We start from the raw sequence: 19363 nt of genomic DNA on the forward strand, positions 1-19363 counted from the left end.
TTCTCTGAAGGGAGAAGAGAACTTCCACTTTGACTACGACCTTATCTAAATAAGATTGAAGTCGGCGAAGTGAAAAAGCTTCCAAAGCCTTGCTAAGGGCCTCAAGTGATTACTGACACCTTAAACAAGAGTGTCAATTTGTTCAGTCAACAACAGGAGTCACTGTGCACTTACTCCTCATGTAGGATCTCTGTCCTTAATGTGTTGTCCAATGTGAAGTAATGCTGTAACTAGTACTGAAACAGTATTTTACACTTTGTGTCTGTGTGGGTGCAAACTGATGAAATCTTTACTTAATATATACTGAATTGATCTCCTGTATATAAAGATAACTGAAAATGCATCTTGATGTGAATGGAATGGGAGAGGGAGCTGGAGATGGGAGGGGTATGAGTGGGAGGGAAATTATGGGGGGGGGGGGAGCCATTGTAATTCATTAACTGTACTTTGAAAATTTATATTTACTAAATAAAAATAAATAAATAAATAAATAAAAGGAGACTTGAATTAATAGTGCTTATAGTACAATCAACTCTACAGCTGACAAACTTAGCAAAGCTGACAACTTAAATTTTTATGCAACACAAATAGCGTGTTGTTGCTACCTATATCCATTGTAAAAAACTTTGTGGACTCAGGAGTTTTGATGACATTGTTCACAGATTAGTTGAGATAATATTCTTTTTTTTTAATTGATTTTATTTTTTATAAAAAGTTCAGTAAAAATTGGATAAAGTAAAGTTTTTTTAAGAAGTAAATCAATATTATCAACATAGCACAAGGCTGACCAAAATCACAAGGCATATTTACATGAATATTTACATGATAACAAATTAAACCTTACAGGAGAACTTAAACCATCCTTACAAAGTCTTCCTGTGATCCTAGCACATAAAGGCTAAAAGCGAAACAAAAACCAGGAAAGAAAAATTATTTTCAGTGTATTCACATATACATTAAAATATAATACAGATCATCAAGGTTTAGTGTCTTGGGTGGGGATGTGCATGGGTCTGTGTGCTGACAGCACCGCCAAGAAGGAGACCCAGATTTGAGTGGGGTCAGTTCTGGCCAGGGTCTTCCCTAAACCTTTGCCTCTGGTGGCCTTTAAGCACAACCCAACAGCTTTCAAGAGGGATCACTTTTCATCATATATTGGGGTTCCCAGGTCCATCTTAGCTTCACGCTCAGGACTAGCATCATTGCCTGGGCTTTTCCAAGTAGGAGGATCCCACTGAGTCTGCCTTGTGATCACATGGTAGTAATAAATTTTCCCTTCTAGATCTCAGGCTGTCTTCCAGTTGGGAGGTAAAACAATTGTTTTTGGCTTGCGAGGAGAGGGAGGTGGCAGATCTAGGAGATTATTTGTCACAACCATTTCAGGTGGTTGTAAGGGCTGAGGTTGCCCTGGTGCAACCACATCTCCTTGCGGGTGAGCTGTGAAAATCTGTTGTCCCTGGATGTATTGAAGACTTGGCTGGGCATAACTCTGTACAACTGGTGGAATTGTCTGTGAATAAGGTGATGTCACACCATAGACAGTTGGACATGTCTGCCCTTGATAATATATGGTTGCTTGAGATTGTGCAGGTGAGTACTGTTGCTGTACACTGAAATACTGTTGGTTTGAATCCCAAACATTATAATTCTGTCCCTGGACTGGGCCTGGAGCTGGCACTGGCAAGACAGCAACACTGGAGTCTTGGCTTACCACACTATCACTCTGGTCACATATTGTGGACTGGAAAATTCCACAGGGGCTGCCACATGTGGCACCACTGGCACTGCTGGAGGGGCAGCAAGGGGTTCTGCAGAATATCCAGAATATCCCAACAAAGGCTGAGCATGATCATAAGGAGCAAAAGAACACACAGGGTCCATGCTAGGTGTGGGCAGGACCACCTTTCCAGCATTGGGATTGCTGGGACCTACATAGGCCTGCATGGGATAACCTGGTGGGTAGCCAGCAAAAGGGTGATGAGGGGCATTGACCAAGAGAGTCATAGGGTAGCGGTGATGTCATTCCCAAGTTCTGCATCTGCTGCTGCTATTTTGATAATATTCTTTAAAAATTTAAAGATGTCAGATTATCTCAGCTAAAAAATTGAATACCTTGAAATTTAGTTATTCAAGTTTTTCTTGTGCGTGTTGTTGCTTCAGCTTTGGTTAAACATTAAGCTCTATGATATTCCCTAAAGAAAAAAAAATGAATCAGGTACAGTCACTACAATTGTGGAGTCTGTTCTACTTAATATGACCGGTTTAATTCTGTAATTAATGCACAGTTATTTTTAAGTGTTGAAATTTAACTGAAATGTGATCCCTGTTAAATATAAGAGTGGGAATAAAAGTGGGAAGAGATGTACAGTTTGGGACATGCTCAGACTGACTTGCCCCAAATGGTAGAGTTAGAAACATACCACGGGATTCCAATTCAATCCCATCAAGGTGGCATGTGCCAATGCCATCTCACTATTCCAAGTGATCAATTTCAGTTCACAATTGATCCTAATGAAAGGACTAAGAGTCAAAGGGAGCACATAAACAAGTCTAGTGCCTGCCAATACTAACCGATAGAATAAATAAAGGGGAGAGTGATCCAACATGGGAAGTGAAGTACACAGCAGACTCGTAGAATGACAGATGTCCTAAACAGCACTCTGGCCTCAGAATCAGCCCTAAAGGCATTCAGATCTGGCTGAAAAGCCCATGAGAGTATTTTAGGCATGGAAAGCCAAGACACTCTGGCAAAAGAAAAAAAAAAAAAAGGATCTAAATGAAAGAACTCTGTGAGTGAGATCGCAGTGGAAAGAACAAGTCTTCAAAGAAGGAGGTACCTTTCCCTTTCTCTGAAGGGAGGAGAGAACTTCCACTTTTACCATGGCCTTGTCTAAATATTATCAGAGTCAGAGAACTCAGTGGGCTTCCATAGCCTTGGCAGGTCATGACAAGAGCCTAGGGTGATTACTGATGCCATAAACAAGAGTGTCAATTTGTTAAGTCAACAACAGGAGTTACTGTGCACTTACTCCTCATGTAGGATCTCTGTCCTTAGTGTGCTGTACATTGAGATTTTTTTTTGAAAGTTTGAAGTTTATTTTTTTTTATCTTTTATTTAATGAATATAAATTTCCAAAGTACGACTTATGGATTACAATGGCTTCCCCCCAATACCGTCCCTCCCACCCACAACCTTTCCATTTCCCACTCCCTCTCCCCTTCCATTCACATCAAGATTCATTTTCGATTATCTTAATATACAGAAGATCAGCTTAGTATACATTAAGTAAGGATTTCAACAGTTTGCTCCCACACAGAAACATAAAGTGAAAAATAATAGATGATTTTTTTTAAATGATGATGAAATCAGATCAGATCTATTGTCATGTTTAATCCCAGTGAGATTCAAGTTGGGAATTGATAATTTCTTTTTTTTTTCTTTTTTTTTTTTTTTACAGAGGATCAGTTTAGTATACATTAAGTAAAGATTTCAACCGTTTGCACCCCCATAGAAACACAAAGTGAAATTTACTGTTTGAGTACTCGTTATAGCATTAAATCTCAATGCACAGCACATTAAGGACAGAGTACCTACATGAGGAGTAAGTGCACAGTGACTCCTGTTGTTGACTTTACCAATTGACACTCCTGTTTATGGCATCAGTAATCTCCCTATGCACCAGTCATGAGTTTCCAAGGCTATGGAAGCCCCTTGAGTTCTCCGACTTTTATCTTGTTTAGACAAGGTCATAGTCAAAGTGGAGGTTCTCTCCTCCCTTCAGAGAAAGGCACCTCCTTCTTTGAAGACCTGTTCTTTCCACTGGGATCTCACTCACAGAGATCTTTTTGCCAGAGTGTCTTGGCTTTCCATGCCTGAAATACTCTCATGGGCTTTTCAGCCAGATCTGAGTGCCTTTAGGGCTGATTCTGAGGCCAGAGTGCTATTTAGGACATCCGCCATTCTATGAGTCTGCTGAGTATCTCACTTCCCATGTTGGATCACTCTCCCCTTTATTTATTCTATCGGTTAGTGTTAGCAGATACTAGACTTGTTTATGTGCTCCCTTTGACTCTTAGTCCTTTCATTATGATCAATTGTGAACTGAAATTGATCACTTGGAATAGTGAGATGGCATTGGCACATGCCTCCTTGATGGGATTGTATTGGAATCCCCTGGTATGTTTCCAACTCTACCAATTGGGGCAAGTCAGCCCGAGCATGCCCCAAATTATACATCTCTTCCCTCTCTTATTCCCACTCTTATGTTTAACAGGGATCACATTTCGGTTAATTTTCAACACTTAAGAATAACTGTGTGATAATTACAGAATTAAACCAGTCATATTAAGTAGAACAGACAAAAAAAAATACTATGAGGGATAATGTATTAAGTTGTCCATTCAGCAATCAGGGCTATGCTGATCAAGTAACCATTTCTCATAGTGTCCATTTCACTTCAGGAGGTTTCCTTTTTGGTGTTCAGTCAGTTGTCACCGATCAGGGAGAACATATGGTATTTGTCCCTTTGGGACTGGCTTACTTCACTCAGCATGATGTGTTCCAGATTCCTCCATTTTGTTGCAAATGACTGGATTTCGTTGTTTCTTACTGCGGTATAGTATTCTAAAGAATACATATCCCATAATTTCTTTATCCAGTCTACCGTTGATGGGCATTTAGGTTGGTTCCAGGTCTTGGCTATTGTGAATTGTGCTGCAATAAACATTAGGGTGCAGACCACATTTTTGTTTATCAATTTAAACTCCTTTGGGTAAATTCCAAGGAGTGGGATGGCTGGGTCGAATGGTAGGGTTATCTTCAGGTTTCTGAGGAATCTCCAGACTGATTCCCACAGTGGCTTGACCAGTTTGCATTCCCACCAACAGTGGGTTAGTGTCCCTTTTTCCCCACATCCTCGCCAGCATCTGTTGTTGGTAGATTTCTGTATGTGAGCCATTCTAACCGGGGTGAGGTGAAACCTCATTGTGGTTTTGATTTGCATTTCCCTGATTGCTAGTGACCTTGAACATTTTTTCATGTGCCTGTTGGCCATTTGGATTTCCTCTTTTGAAAAATGTCTATTGAGGTCCTTGGCCCATCACTTAAGTGGGTTGTTTGTTTTGTTTTTTTGGAGTTTCTTGATCTCTTTGTAGATTCTGGTTATTAACCCTTTATCTGTTGCATAGTTTGCAAATACTTTTTCCCATTCTGTCGGTTGTCTCTTCACTCTCCTGACTGTTTCTTTTGCAGTACAGAAACTTCTCAATTTGATGCAATCCCAATAGTTGATTTTGGCTTTGACTGCCTGTGCCTCCCGGGTCTTTTCCAGAAATTCTTTGCCTGTGCCAATATCTTGAAGGGTTTCTCCAATGTTCTCTAATAACTTGATGGTGTCAGGTCGTAGATTTAAGTCTTTAATCCATGTTGAGTGGATTTTTGTGTAAGGTGTAAGGTAGGGGTCTTGCTTCATGCTTCTGCACGTGGAAATCCAATTTTCCCAGCACCATTATTGAATAGACTGTCCTTGCTCCAGGAACTGGTTTTAGATCCTTGGTCAAGGATAAGTTGGCTGTAGATGTTTGGGTTGATTTCTGGTGTTTCAATTCTGTTCCATTGGTCTATCCATCTGTTTCTGTACCAGTCCCATGCTGTTTTGATAACAACTGCCCTGTAGTATGTCCTGAAATCTGGTATTGTGATGCCTCAGGCTTTGTTTTTGTTGTACAAGATTGCTTTAGCTATTCTAGGTTTCTTTTGCCTCCATATGAATTTCAACATCATTTTTTCTAGATCTGAGAAGAATGTCTTTGGTATCCTGATTGGGATTGCATTGAGTCTATAAATTGCTTTTGGGAGAATGGACATTTTGATGATGTTGATTCTTCCAATCCATGAGCATGGAAGATTTTTCCATTTTTTGGTATCCTCTTCTATTTCTTTCTTTAAGATTTTGTAGTTCTCATCGTAGAGATCTTTAACGTCCTTGGTTAAGTTTATTCCAAGGTATTTGATTGTTTTTGTAGCTATTGTGAATGGGATTGATCATAGAAGATCTTTCTCAGTCATGGTATTGCTTGTGTATACAAAGGCTGTTGATTTTTGTGCATTGATTTTATACCCTGCCACTTTGCCAAACTCCTCTATGAGTTCCAATAGTCTCTTAGTAGAGTTCTTTGGATCCTCTAAGTACAGAATCATATCGTCTGCAAAGAGGGATAGTTTGACTTCTTCCTTCTCAATTTGTATTCCTTTGATTTCTTTTTCTTGTCTGATGGCTCTGGCTAAAACTTCCAGAACTATGTTAAATGGCAGTGGTGAGAGTGGGCATCCCTTTCTGGTGCCAGATCTCAGTGGAAATGCTTCCAACTTTTCCCCATTCAATAGGATGCTGGCTGTGGGTTTTTTATAAATTTTTGATTGTATTGAGGAATGTTCCTTCCATACCCAGTTTGCTTAGAGTTTTCATCATGAAAGGGTGTTGAATTTTATCAAATGCTTTCTCTGCATCAATTGAGATAATCATATGGTTTTTCTTTTGCAGTCTGTTAATGTGGTGAATCACATTGATTGATTTGCGAATGTTGAACCATCCCTGCATACCAGGGATGAATTCCACTTGGTCTGTGTGGATGATTTTCCTGATGTGTTGTTGTATTCTATTGGCCAGAATTTTATGGAGGATTTTTGCGTCTAAGTTCATGAGGGATATTGGTCTGTAATTCTCTTTCAGTGCTGCATCTTTCTCTGGCTTAGGGATTAAGGTGATGCTGGCTTCATAGAAAGAATTTGGGAGGATTCCCTCTTCTTCGATTCTTCTGAATAGTTTGAGAAGAATTGGAGTTAGTTCTTCTTTAAATGTCTGGTAGAATTCAGCAGTGAATCCATCTGGTCCTGGGCTTTTCTTTGTTGGGAGGGCCTTTATTACTGTTTCAATTTCTGTTTCAGTTATGGGTCTATTTAGGTTTTCTATGTCTTCATGGTTCAATTTTGGTAGATTGCATGTGTCCAGGAATCTATCCATTTCTGATAGGTTTTCCTGTTTGCTGGCATACAGGTCCTTGTAGTAATTTCTGATGATTCTTTTTATTTTTGTGGTGTCTGTTGTTACATTTCCTTTTTCATCTCTGATTTTATTGATTTGGGTCTTTTCTTTTTTTTAGTTAGTTGGGCTAATGGGGTGTCAATTTTGTTTATTTTTTCAAAAAACCAGCTTCTCGCTTGGCTGATTTTGTGTAGTATTTTTTTTGGATTCAATCCTGTTAATTTCTTCTCTGGTTAATTATTTCTCTTCTCCTAGTAGATTTGGGTTTGGTTTGCTGTAGTTTTTCTAGGTCCTTGACATGCGCTGAAAGCTCATTTATTTGGTACCTTTCCAATTTCTTGATATAGGCACCCATTGCTATAAACTTGCCTCTCAATACTGCTTTTGCTGTATCCCATAAGTTTTGATATGTTGTGTTGTTATCTTCATTGACTTCCAGAAAGTTTTTGATTTCTCTTTTGATTTCTTGAATGACCCAGTGTTCATTCAGGAGCATGTTGTTCAGTCTCCATGTGTTTGCATACTTTCTGGGGTTTCCTGAATTGCTAATTTCCAGCTTCTTTCCACTGTGGTCTGAGAAGCTGCATGGTATGATTCTAATTCTTTTAAATTTGCTGAGACTTGTTTTATGGCCTAGTATGTGATCAACCCTAGAGAAGGTTCCATGCACTGCTGAGAAGAATGTGAAGTCTGTAGATGTAGGGTTGAAAGTTCTGTAGATATCTGTTAGATCCATTTGGGCAATAGTGTCAATTAAATCTGCTGTTTCCTTGTTGATCTTCTGTCCGGATGATCTGTCTATTTCTGAGAGTGGAGTATTGAAGTCCCCCAGTACTATTGTATTGGAATCTAAATCTCCCTTTAAGTCCCTTAACATATCTTTTAAATAGACCGGTGCCCTGTAATTAGGTGCATGTACATTTATAATAGTTACATCTTCCTGTTGAATTGATCCCTTAATCATTATATAGTGTCCCTCTTTGTCTCTCTTAACAGTTTTTGTATTAAAGTTTATTTTGTCTGATATTAATATGGCTACACCTGCTTTTTTTTGTTTTTTGTTGGCATGGAATATCTTTTTCCAACCTTTCACTTTCAGACTGCATGCCTCTTTGATAGATGTGTTTTTTTTTAACTTTTATTTAATGAATATAAATTTCCAAAGTACGATTTATGGATTACAATGGCTTCCCCCCCAATGACTTCCCTCCCACCCACAACCCTCCCCTTTCCCACTCCCTCTCCCCTTCCATTCACATCAAGATTCATTTTCGATTATCTTAATATACAGAAGATCAGCTTAGTATACATTAAGTAAGGATTTCAACAGTTTGCTCCCACACAGAAACATAAAGTGAAAAATAATAGATGATTTTTTTTAAATGATGATGAAATCAGATCAGATCTATTGTCATGTTTAATCCCAGTGAGATTCAAGTTGGGAATTGATAATTTCTTTTTTTTCTTTTCTTTTTTTTTTTTTTTTTTTACAGAGGATCAGTTTAGTATACATTAAGTAAAGATTTCAACCGTTTGCACCCCCATAGAAACACAAAGTGAAATATACTGTTTGAGTACTCGTTATAGCATTAAATCTCAATGCACAGCACATTAAGGACAGAGTACCTACATGAGGAGTAAGTACACAGTGACTCCTGTTGTTGACTTTACCAATTGACACTCCTGTATATGGCATCAGTAATCTCCCTATGTTCCAGTCATGAGTTTCCAAGGCTATGGAAGCCGTCTGAGTTCTCTGATTCTTATCTTGTTTAGACAAGGTCATAGTCCAAGTGGAGGTTCTCTCCTCCCTTCAGAGAAAGGCACCTCCCTCTTTGAAGACCTGTTCTTTCCACTGGGATCTCACTCACAGAGATGTTTTTGCCAGAGTGTCTTGGCTTTCCATGCCTGAAATACTCTCATGGGCTTTTCAGCCAGATCCGAGTGCCTTTAGGGCTGATTCTGAGGCCAGAGTGCTATTTAGGACATCTGCCATTCTATGAGTCTGCTGAGTAAGAGAGAGATGTGTTTCTTGTAGGTAGCAAATAGTTGGGTTGTGTTCTGTGAGCCAGTCAGCCAAACGGTGTCTTTTAACTGAAGAATTCAGACCATTAATGTTCAGTGTGACTATTGATACGTAGTGACTTTGCCCTGCTATTTTCCCGGAAATATTTTCTAGTATATGCTTTGAGCTTCCCATGCTCTTTTACTGGTAGGTGTTCTTCCTTTCCCTTCTTTCATATTGATGGCTGTGTTTCTGTGTTTCTGAGTGTAGCACATCTTTAAGTATCTTTTGCAGGGCCGGAAGAGTGGCCACAAAGTCTTTCAATTTCTGTTTGCTATGAAAAATCTTTATTTCACCTTCATTCACAAATGAGAGCTTGGCAGGTATAATATTCTGGGCTGGCAATTTTTCTCTCTTAGCACCTGTGCTATGTCTCGCCATTCCCTCCTAGCCTGTAGGGTTTCTGATGAGAAGTCTGCTGTGAGTCTGATTGGAGATCCTCTGAGAGTAATCTGACGTTTCTCTCTTGCACATTTTAGGATCTTTTCTTTATGTTTCACTGTGGTAAGTTTAATTACCACGTGTCGTGGTGAGGATCTCTTTTGGTCATATTTATTAGGGGTTCTGTGAGCTTCCTGTACTAGGATGCCTCTGTCCTTCTCCAAACCCGGAAAGTTCTCTGCTAGTATCTCACTAAAAAGGCCTTCTAATCCTTTCTCTCTCTCCATGCCTTCAGGAACTCCTAGAACTCGAATGTTGGTTTTTTCAATAGTATCCTGTAGATTCCCAACAATATTTTTTAGATTTCTAATTTCCTCTTCTTTTCTTTGGTCTGACTGTATGTTTTCCTGTGCTCTATCTTCTAAGTCCGATATTCTCTCTTCTGCTTCACCCATTCTGTTTTTAAGGCTTTCTAATGTGTTTGTCATTTGATCTATTGAGCTCTTCATTTCATTTTGATTTCTCTTCACTATCACACTTTCCTGTTCTACTAGTTTCTGAGTTTCATTTTGATTCTTCCTTAAAATTTCATTTTCACGAGAGAGATTTTCAATCTTGTCCATTAAGGATTTCTGTAGTTCAAGGATTTGCTTTTGAAAATTTCTAAATGTTCTTATCATAAATTTTTTGAAATCCGTATCTTGCATTTCTTCTATCTCATCATCTTCATAATCTTGGTTTGGGGTGTTTTGTTTTTTTGGAGGCATCATAGTGTCATCGTTGATCTTGTTCCCTCGATTTCTGTGTTTGTTGCTTGGCATAGTTAATTCTTCTTAGTCACTGTGCGTTTTTTTAATTTTAATTTTATTTTTTTTATTTTATTTTATACTATGTCCATGTTAAGTGGACTGCCTGCTGTTGGAGGAGCCTTGGACGCCTTAGATAGGTGCGGGCTGAGAGCTTTTTTGGTTGTTCCTGGTTACGTGTGTGCAAAGGTGACACCCTCAGGTTATGCGTGATAAATCTCTCTCTTTTTATTTATTTATTTATTTTATTTATTCAGGGGGTAAGGAATACCACACGGCACGGCTGTGCAGAATTGATGGTATTTAGCTTCCTGTATCTGGCTTCTACCCCCAGAGTCCGTTTAGGCTCCTCTGGACTCCCACTGGGTTGCCTAGGCTACTGAATTGTAGTGACTCAGTTCCTTAGCTCTCCCCCATTGATATGTAAATCCAGAGAGGGGGCCTGCTCTTTGTCTCTTGGGAATTCTTCAAGCCTTGCAGCCTTGCAACCTTTGCAAGGTTAGGGGGAAGAGGAACCCCGAAGCTTTTTTTTCCTTCTTTCCGGTAGTGAGTTTGCTGCACTTTCTGGCCCCCCTCTAGATTCTGACCCCGGTTTCCCCACCAATGTCTCGGGTTATTGAGCTCACCTTCCCTTCCAGCGCCGATGTGTGGACTCGGAGCCCTGGACGTCCCAAGTCTCCCCGCTGTTGTCTGTGTGGCATGCACTCCCCTTCGAGCACTGGCGCGCAGACCCTGCGGCTTCCGCGGCTCGGTCCCGCTGCTCGGCTTCCGCGCGGTGGGCGACCTTGTTCTCCCAGTAAGTCCTCCGATTCACAGCCCCTCGATCCAGAAGAGTTTCCTCTGCAATATTTTCCTGGTTCTTTTTTCTGAAGCTACCGTAACTCCCCTTTTATTAAACTAAATTTTCCCGGAATATCGGTGCGCGCCCTCACTATTCCGCAAACTTGGCTCCGCTACACTGAGATTTAATGCTATAACTAGTAGTCAAACAGTATTTTTCACTTTATGTTTCTGTGTGGGAGCAAACTGTTGAAATCTTTACTTAATGTATGCTAAACTGATTTTCTGTATATAAAGAGAATCGAAAGTGAATCTTGATGTGAATGGAAGGGCAGAGGGAGTGGGAAAAGGGAGGGTTGTGGGTGGGAGGGAAGTCATTGGGGGGGAAGCCATTGTAACCCATAAGCTGTACTTTGGAAATTTATATTCATTAAATAAAAGTTTAAAAAAAAAAAAAAGAAGGAGGTACCTTTCTCTGAAGGGAGGCGAGAACTTCCATTTTGACTATGATCTTGTCTAAATAAGATAATAGTCGGTGAACTCTAAAGGCTTCCGTAGCCTTGGAAACTCATGACTGGAGCATAGGGAGATTACTGATGCCATAAACAGGAGTGTCAATTTGTAAAGTCAACAACAGGAGTCACTGTGCACTTACTCCTCATTTAGGATCTCTGTCCTTAATGTGCTGTACATTGAGATTTAATGCTATCATGAGTACTCAAACAGTATTTTTCACTTTGTGTTTCTATGTGGATGCAAACTGTTGAAATCTTTACTTAATGTACACTAAACTGATCTTCTCTATATATAGAAAATTGAAAATGAATCTTGATATGAATGCAAAGGGAGAGAGAGCCAGAAAGGGGAGTGTTGTGGGTGGGAGGGAAGTCATTGGCCGGGGGGGAGCCAATGTAATCTATAAGCTGTACTTTGGAATTCTATATTCATTAAATAAAAGTTAAAAAAAAAGAATAAATGTGAACCCCCCCAAAAAAGAATATTATGAATACTGTCATAAGGAATAAAATGCAAATAATGACAATTTTATCTGATTGTACATGTTACTTTTTGGTAAAATAAAAATGTTGAGTTTTATCAAACTTTAGGTTAATCTTCAACTAGTGCTTATGATCATTGTTTAATTTTCAGGAAGTCACTTTCAAATCGACATTTTTGGCTTTGGGTGCGCTACAAAATAAGCGTGGTGTTTCAAACATACAATTATGTTTTCTTAATTTTAAGTATTTGCACATGACCAAAAATCATTGCCCATTATTTCATTTTATTAAAATGGTAATAAAGTAATTTACCTCTATTTTATGAAAATGGTGGAATAAATTCATTTACCTCTATTCACTGCTTTTTCTCTTGTATAAAATAGGTGGAGGTTTTTAATCTACTTTTTGTCACTAACGAAAGCAATTCTCAAAAGACCTATGTAGTACATTGCCAAGACTGCGCGCTGAAAATAAGTGGAAATTTGGAAGATTTTGTGGTGCTGGAACAGTACAAAATGGAGGACCTGATGCAAGTCTATGACCAGTTTACATTAGTAAGTCACTTCATCTTATGAGTACATAGTTAGCAGGGTGGTGAAGCAACAGTTTTGATTTTGCTACCTGAAAATAGAAGTTAATAAGATTTAAGTTGGCCATTGGCTCAGTAAACGGTGCATAAAGGCAAGATGCATATCCTCCCTCATGCTTCATATCAGTTTATATGAAGTCTATGCATATTACTATTTTTGCTTCTTAATGACAGTGTTGCAAATAATGGTCAGAATAATCATATTTTTAAAGCTTGAATTGGCGCTGCGGCTCAATAGTCTAATCCTCTGCTTGCAGCGCCAGCACACTGGGTTCTAGTCCCAGTCGGGGCACCGGATTCTGTCCCGGTTGCCCCTCTTCCAGGCCAGCTCTCTGCTGTGGCCAGGGAGTGCAGTGGAGAATGGCCCAAGTGCTTGGTCCCTGCACCCCATGGGAGACCAGAAGTACCTGGCTCCTGGCTTCAGATCAGCGTGGTGCGCTGGTTACAGCATGCCGGCCACAGTGAAAATTAGAGGGTGAACCAACGGCAAAAAGGAAGACCTTTCTCTCTGTCTCTCTCTCTCACTGTCCACTCTGCCTGTTAAAAAAAAAAAAAAAAAAAAAGCTTGATGATCATTTAGAATATTGTTACATATTTGACCTCATAACTAGCCCCGACCGGGACTAGAACCTGGGGTGCCGCCGCCAAAGGCGGAGGATTAGCCTATTGAGCTGGGGCACCGGCCGACCTCATAACTTTTATAATATGTTAGCTTATTTAATTCTTCTGTAGTGATTATTGGGAAAGATTTTACATTCATGAAAGAAAACTCATATAAATTGCAGTTTCTATTTTGAAAAATATACTGTTTGAAATTCTGGCTTTCAGTGGCTCTGTGTTGTAATCACAGATAATGATTTTAATAAATAATGAACCACAGAAAAATGGAAGTAATAGTAATTAAGAGTCTTAGAAACCTGGGTACAGTGGAAATATTAAGTATCTCACTTAGCAAGCTAGAAATATTTGTTGATTCTTTTGGATTTCCTTGATAGCCAGGCTGTTATTGTTTGGAACTGTGAACTGTAAAATGTTCGTATAGATAAATATAGGAAAAATAAATAAATAACATGCCTTATTTTTTATTTTTAGGTTCCTTCATTATCATCTTCTTCATCTTGATATAGTTCTGTGAATATTAAGTGAGACCTTTCTTCTTTTCAGGAAATAGCTACACTACCAGTTTTGTAGCTATTTGATAAAACTGCTGACTCAAAAGATATGTCTATGCAACCTTCCAAGAACAGTGTCAAGCAACTGGAACAGGGAGAATACTGCTCTACTCCAAAACTGACAGAGCTGAAGCAGCTGTACTTAAAAAAAGGAAAAAGAATAACTTTATGTTTGTGTGTATCTGACAATATTGTCACTGTTACACAGACAGCTGACTTGAAGACAAGTTTTTTTTATTGTCTGTTTCTAGACTGACGATTTGACTTGCATCTATATTATACCTCTCCAAAATTTTCCTGGGGAGCGACTGGGTGACAATACTGTTCTAGTTGTTCTCCAGCTTGCTTTTTTTTTTTTTGGGTAAATATAAGTGTGGAAGTTTTTCATTATTTTGTGTTTTTCTATATTGTTTTGAGGCCATAATGATTACACTTGTGATTCCAAAATAGATTTTTAAAAAACTAATGGCCGAGACACAAAGATAATGGATTGCACACAAACTAAGGAATAAACTTCAAATTTGTGATTTGGTTTCTAGTCTTGGTACAGATTTACACTATTTATAAATACATATTTATTGCTTGAAAATACTTGTGAATGGGATGTTAATTTTTTAGACTTACTTGCCATAAGATACTAAGGAGTTCTGTAATTTTAAACAATACTCCTAGTTCATTTTCTATATGTAAGTAAAATTATTTAGCTTCTTTTGGAAATTTTTATTAGATTTGTTTAATTTTTAAAGGGTTTTCCACTGATTTGTGTCTTAAAAAGACTCCATGTAAAGACCCAGTTTTTGTTAATTTTCAAATTTAATGATTATATGTATTTTATATATGTGTATATACACACATATGTATAATATATATAGAAATCTCAAAATTATATAAATGTGGGCATTTTTAATTTTTTACATTTGTGATAGTTTTGGGGTACCTCCTATAAAATATTGCTTACAAAAGGATGCTATTTTTAAAGTAGATGTCTTTTCTTCTGATTTATTAAGTTACATTACTGGAGTAATAGCCAATAAATATGTGATGACAAAATTATTTTATAATTGTAGAAAACAAATGGTGAGTGAAATGAAAATTTTAAAGGTAACATAGATTTGCTAAATCTTGCTCCTCATCCAGAGTTTTTTATTATAAATTATTAAGAGTAATGACCTTAATATTAGAAACAAATATTTTGAGGGACTTGCAGATGACTTTGAAATTCCATACTCTGCTGTTGTATGCATAATTTGGGATGGTAAAGGGAGTATTAAAATTTTCTCTCACAAGTCAATTTTAACAGAGGTACTTAAAAATACCTTTATTCATATGAACAACTATTTTAATTTAACAGTATTATTCTATTTGGATTTTCTATTTCTATAGTTGCTGAGCATTTGAACTATATTTTTGTTCTACCACATAATTGTTTCCAAGAGTTTTCTAGGGAGTACTTGTGAAGAATCGTAAGATGACATAAATGAAGTTAATGTAAATTTTGAGAGAACTTCTTATTCTGTATAATGATATATTTTGAAAGCTGCGTAATTGAATAACATTTTCCAAACAGTTTTGGATTATTTTGGCCCTTTAAGACAAAAAGCATTGTGAGGAAAAAGAAAGCTTTTTAAAAAAATTTATTTATTTGAAAGGCAGAGAGAGAGAACTTCTAGTTCTTCTAATTCACTCCCAAATACCAGCAACAGTTGGCTGGGCCAGTCCAAAACCAAGCCAGGAATTCAGTTGACATCTCAGGTGGGTATCAGTTGAATTATTGGTGCTACTTCCTAGAGTTTACATTCACAGGAAGCAGAGTCAGGATTGAAACCAAGGTGCTCTGATATAAGATGCAAATTTCCCAAGGAGTATGCTAACCTCTGTGCCATATGCCAGTTGCACATGGAGACATTTTGATACATTGGATAGTACCTTGATTACCAGAAATGAAAACATGCATGTAGTTGCTGAAGGAAATAATTGAAATTACTAATTACAACTACTCCTAGATATTTTAAACGGTAGTATTTTTGTGTTTGGAGCTGAGGGAGAGGCATGACAGGTAAAATCTTTCTCTCCAAAAATAATAATAAATGCCAAGGCAAATATTTCCCAACAAAAATTGCAAGCCACTCAATAAGAAGCATAAATGATTAAAAAATTCTAATGCCACACCTAAATTTTTCTGAACTACTCTGTTTTGAATTTCTGTTAAAAAAATTTTGTGTCCCAACTTTTTCATGATGGAAATGTCAAGATTAATAGAGGCTGAAATTACTGAATTTGCCTTTATGAATACAAATTTGGGTAGTATGTTAATGATAATAGTTTTCAGAAACATTTTTAAAGGGATACAGAACAGGAAAAGAAAATATAGCATCATGTAAGAAATATATATATTACAAGAAGTGTGTGTATATATATATATTAGATTATATCTAATATATCCTGTGCTACCTACATTTTGTTTAATCAATTTATCATCCTTTATAGATTATATTTTTAGAGTTTTAAATGAATAGATTAGAATTTTTTTCATTGCTAGAAATGTGAAACATCTTAGGTACATTTCAATTAGATAGATTTGTATCACAGCACATACCTTATTTAGTAAAACATGTAATTCACAAATAACATAAAATAAGCAATTTTCTTCCATAAACAAGGTAGAAACTAAATGGACAACACATCCATATTTTCTTTTTTCTTTGTTAGAAAACATGAACTTTTAGTTAATATTAGTTTGCATTTTTGTGATGAATATGTATTTTAAACTTGCTTATTCTATTTGCTACAATACATCTAACCTGCATTTTAATACAGAACCTAACTCAGTTTTCCATTGTAGCACATTGCAAAGTAGGACTTCCAAATAATAGTGTTTGATCCATTGAAGTTTATGATCAGGTAACTTGAATTCAATATAAATGAAATGAAGAGTTCTTTTGAGCTTTCTGTGTAGATTTAAATTATTATTTAGTCTTTAAGTCGCTGTGATACATATTTTTATTTTGAAGGCATTATCTTATATACGTTCTTCTAAGAACCAAATTTGATGTGATAAAAATGTGCCTTGTTCCTTTCATATGTATATGTCAAAGGGGAGATTTATGATGAATGCTGTTGGAGCTTGCATTCAAAGATGTGTCAAGTTAATCTAGGAAGTGAGAGACACAGAGTTTGGAAACATGGAGTAAAATTATAGGCCATATTGTCTTTTTTTTAAAAACAATTATTAATTTATTTGAAACTCAGAGTTAAGAGAGAGAGGGAGAGACAAATATCTGCCATCTTCTGGTTCACTTTGTTGTTGGCCATTGAGCCAGACCAAAGCCAGGAGCCAGGAACTTCTTCCAGATCTCCAGTTGTGTGAAGAGACCGAAGCACTGGGGTTATTTTCTGGGGCTTTCCCGAGGCCATTAGCGGAGAGCTGGATCAGAAATGTAGCATCCATTTCGTGAATCTGTCCTCATTTTGGATGCTGGCTTCTCAGGGGCAGCTTTATCCACTCTGCCACAGTGCTAGCCACTAATTGGAAAGGATTAGTTTCTTCAAATTCTTTATAGATTTATTTACTTATTTTGAAATTAAAATATATGAGACAGAGATTCAATTTTTTAAATTTTGTTTCTACATTGACTGGTTTATTTTTAAGGCAGAATTATGGATAGAGATGGAGAGGGACAGAGGTCTCCCACTGCCGGCTCACTTTTCAAATGGTCACAAGAGCTGGGGCTGGGCAAGGTTGAAACTAGGGGCATGTTACCAATGTAGGTGGCAGGGGCCCAGGCACAGAGACCATCATCTTCTTTTCTCAGGGACAGCAAGGACCTGGATCTGAAACATCCAGATGATATTTTACTTTGGCATTAAATGCTTCCCAATTTGTCTCGCTAATGTGTGACTCAACTATATCTGCCATGTACTGTGTACTTATGAAAAGGATTATATAAGGACTATCCCAAACATTTTCCCATTTAATCTTCATCAGGTATCTCTGTGGAAGATACTGTTTTGTCTTTGTGTTTTGGGTGGAGAGGTGAAATATTTACATTTGAGCTGCTTACAGAATCGGTAGTCTTTACCTCCCACAAAAGGATATTGGAACTGAAAAAGTTACAAAGGCTTTTATATCTGAAGAATCTTTTCATTATAGTGACTATCTTGAATAGACTATAATTAGGATAAATGTGTTGATATTTTGATTTCATTAAACTATTTTTTAGGCCGGCGCCACAGCTCACTAGGCTAATCCTCCGCCTAGTGGCGCCGGCACACCGGATTTTAGTCCCGGTTGGGGCACCGGATTCTGTCCCGGCTGCCCCTCTTCCAGGCCAGCTCTCTGCTGTGGCCAGGGAGTGCAGTGGAGGATGGCCCAGGTGCTTGGGCCCTGCACCCCATGGGAGACCAGGAAAAGCACCTGGCTCCTGGCTCCTGCCATTGGATCAGCGCAGTGCGCCGGCCACAGCGCGCCAGCCGTGGCGGCCATTGGAGGGTGAACCAACGGCAAAAGGAAGACCTTTCTCTCTGTCTCTCTCTCTCACTGTCCACTCTGCCTGTCAAAACAACAACAACAACAACAACAACAACAACAACAACAACAACAACTATTTTTTACATGTTGTAATTCATATATAATTGGAAGACAATAATACAGTTACCTTGTACTTTGTTCTTTTCCAGTGTTAACATTCTATAAAAAATTTTGTTTTACTGTAACAGAATGATAAAATATTTCAGCACATATCTTTACCCTGATTTGGATATTAAACTGTGTATACTTATAATGAAACATCACAAAATATAAGACTACTATATTTATCACATTCTGGATATTGATAAAAGTACAAACAAAACAAAGCTCTATCCCATCACCCTCACCAGCTCCTAACCTCTAGCAATATATTGATAAGTGCTCCATTTCTATAATTCTGTCACTTAAGAAATGTTTTATGGAGAGATTTATGAAGCAAATAACCTATGGGTCTGGGCTTATTTTTATAAAACAATTATTTGGAGAGGTATTCAGGTTTGTTTGTTTGTTTGGCAGCAGGTATTGTAGAAATGTGCTGCCATTTATTTTGGCCTTCTGTAGTCTGAATGTCTGTGCTCACCCACCGAACTGGTAGTCCAAATCCTAAATTCGGAGATGGTGATATTCTAAAGTGTTCGCATTAGGAATGAATAAGTCATCAGGGTTAGTACTCTCATGAATAGGTTTAATTTCTTCAAATAAGAATACATCAAGAAGACATCCTCTGTGAGGAAGCAGACCCTTAAATACATTGAATATGCTGTATTTTGACCTATGAGGAATTTCTGTTGTTTTTAAGTTACCTAGCTTGTAGTGTTTTGTTGCAGCAACTCCATAAACTATTGCCTTTATTCCTTGAAGGAAATCTGTGCTATTTCACAGTTTGAGCTGTTTTGAATAAAGCTGCCATATTTGCATACAGTTTTTGTGCATTCATGCCCTACCTTATCTTGATTATTGGATAAAATATATATGATACTGGGGAATCTAGCCAAATTTGG

The 19363-nt window shown here is 37.7% G+C and overlaps 1 protein-coding gene and 1 pseudogene across 47 annotated transcripts in view; one reads left to right on the forward strand and one right to left on the reverse strand.

Moving 5' to 3' along the window:
• Positions 1 to 14738, forward strand: part of LOC149119196 (histone demethylase UTY-like) — a 218001-nt gene extending 203263 nt beyond the window's left edge. For 39 of the 47 annotated variants that reach the window (XR_016228587.1, XM_089325006.1, XM_089324994.1 and 36 more), the window contains 2 exons: positions 12457 to 12627; positions 13755 to 14738. Coding sequence is in view for 45 of the 47 variants with exons in the window: in XM_089325006.1 (XP_089181132.1) it covers positions 12457 to 12627; positions 13755 to 13784 (201 nt within the window). In the remaining 2 variants the exon portion in view is untranslated. The remainder of the gene's footprint in view (positions 1 to 12456; positions 12628 to 13754) is intronic. The other 8 variants (XM_089325007.1, XM_089324995.1, XM_089324997.1 and 5 more) reach the window with 2 other exon arrangements.
• A 4099-nt stretch (positions 14739 to 18837) lies between these two features.
• Positions 18838 to 19363, reverse strand: part of LOC149119198 (coiled-coil domain-containing protein 126 pseudogene) — a 47835-nt pseudogene continuing 47309 nt past the window's right edge.

The sequence above is a fragment of the Oryctolagus cuniculus genome, chromosome Y, assembly GCF_051225735.1.
Source record: "Oryctolagus cuniculus isolate XC-2025 breed Fujian yellow rabbit chromosome Y, ASM5122573v1, whole genome shotgun sequence".
In the NCBI taxonomy this organism is placed as follows: Eukaryota; Metazoa; Chordata; class Mammalia; order Lagomorpha; family Leporidae; genus Oryctolagus; species Oryctolagus cuniculus.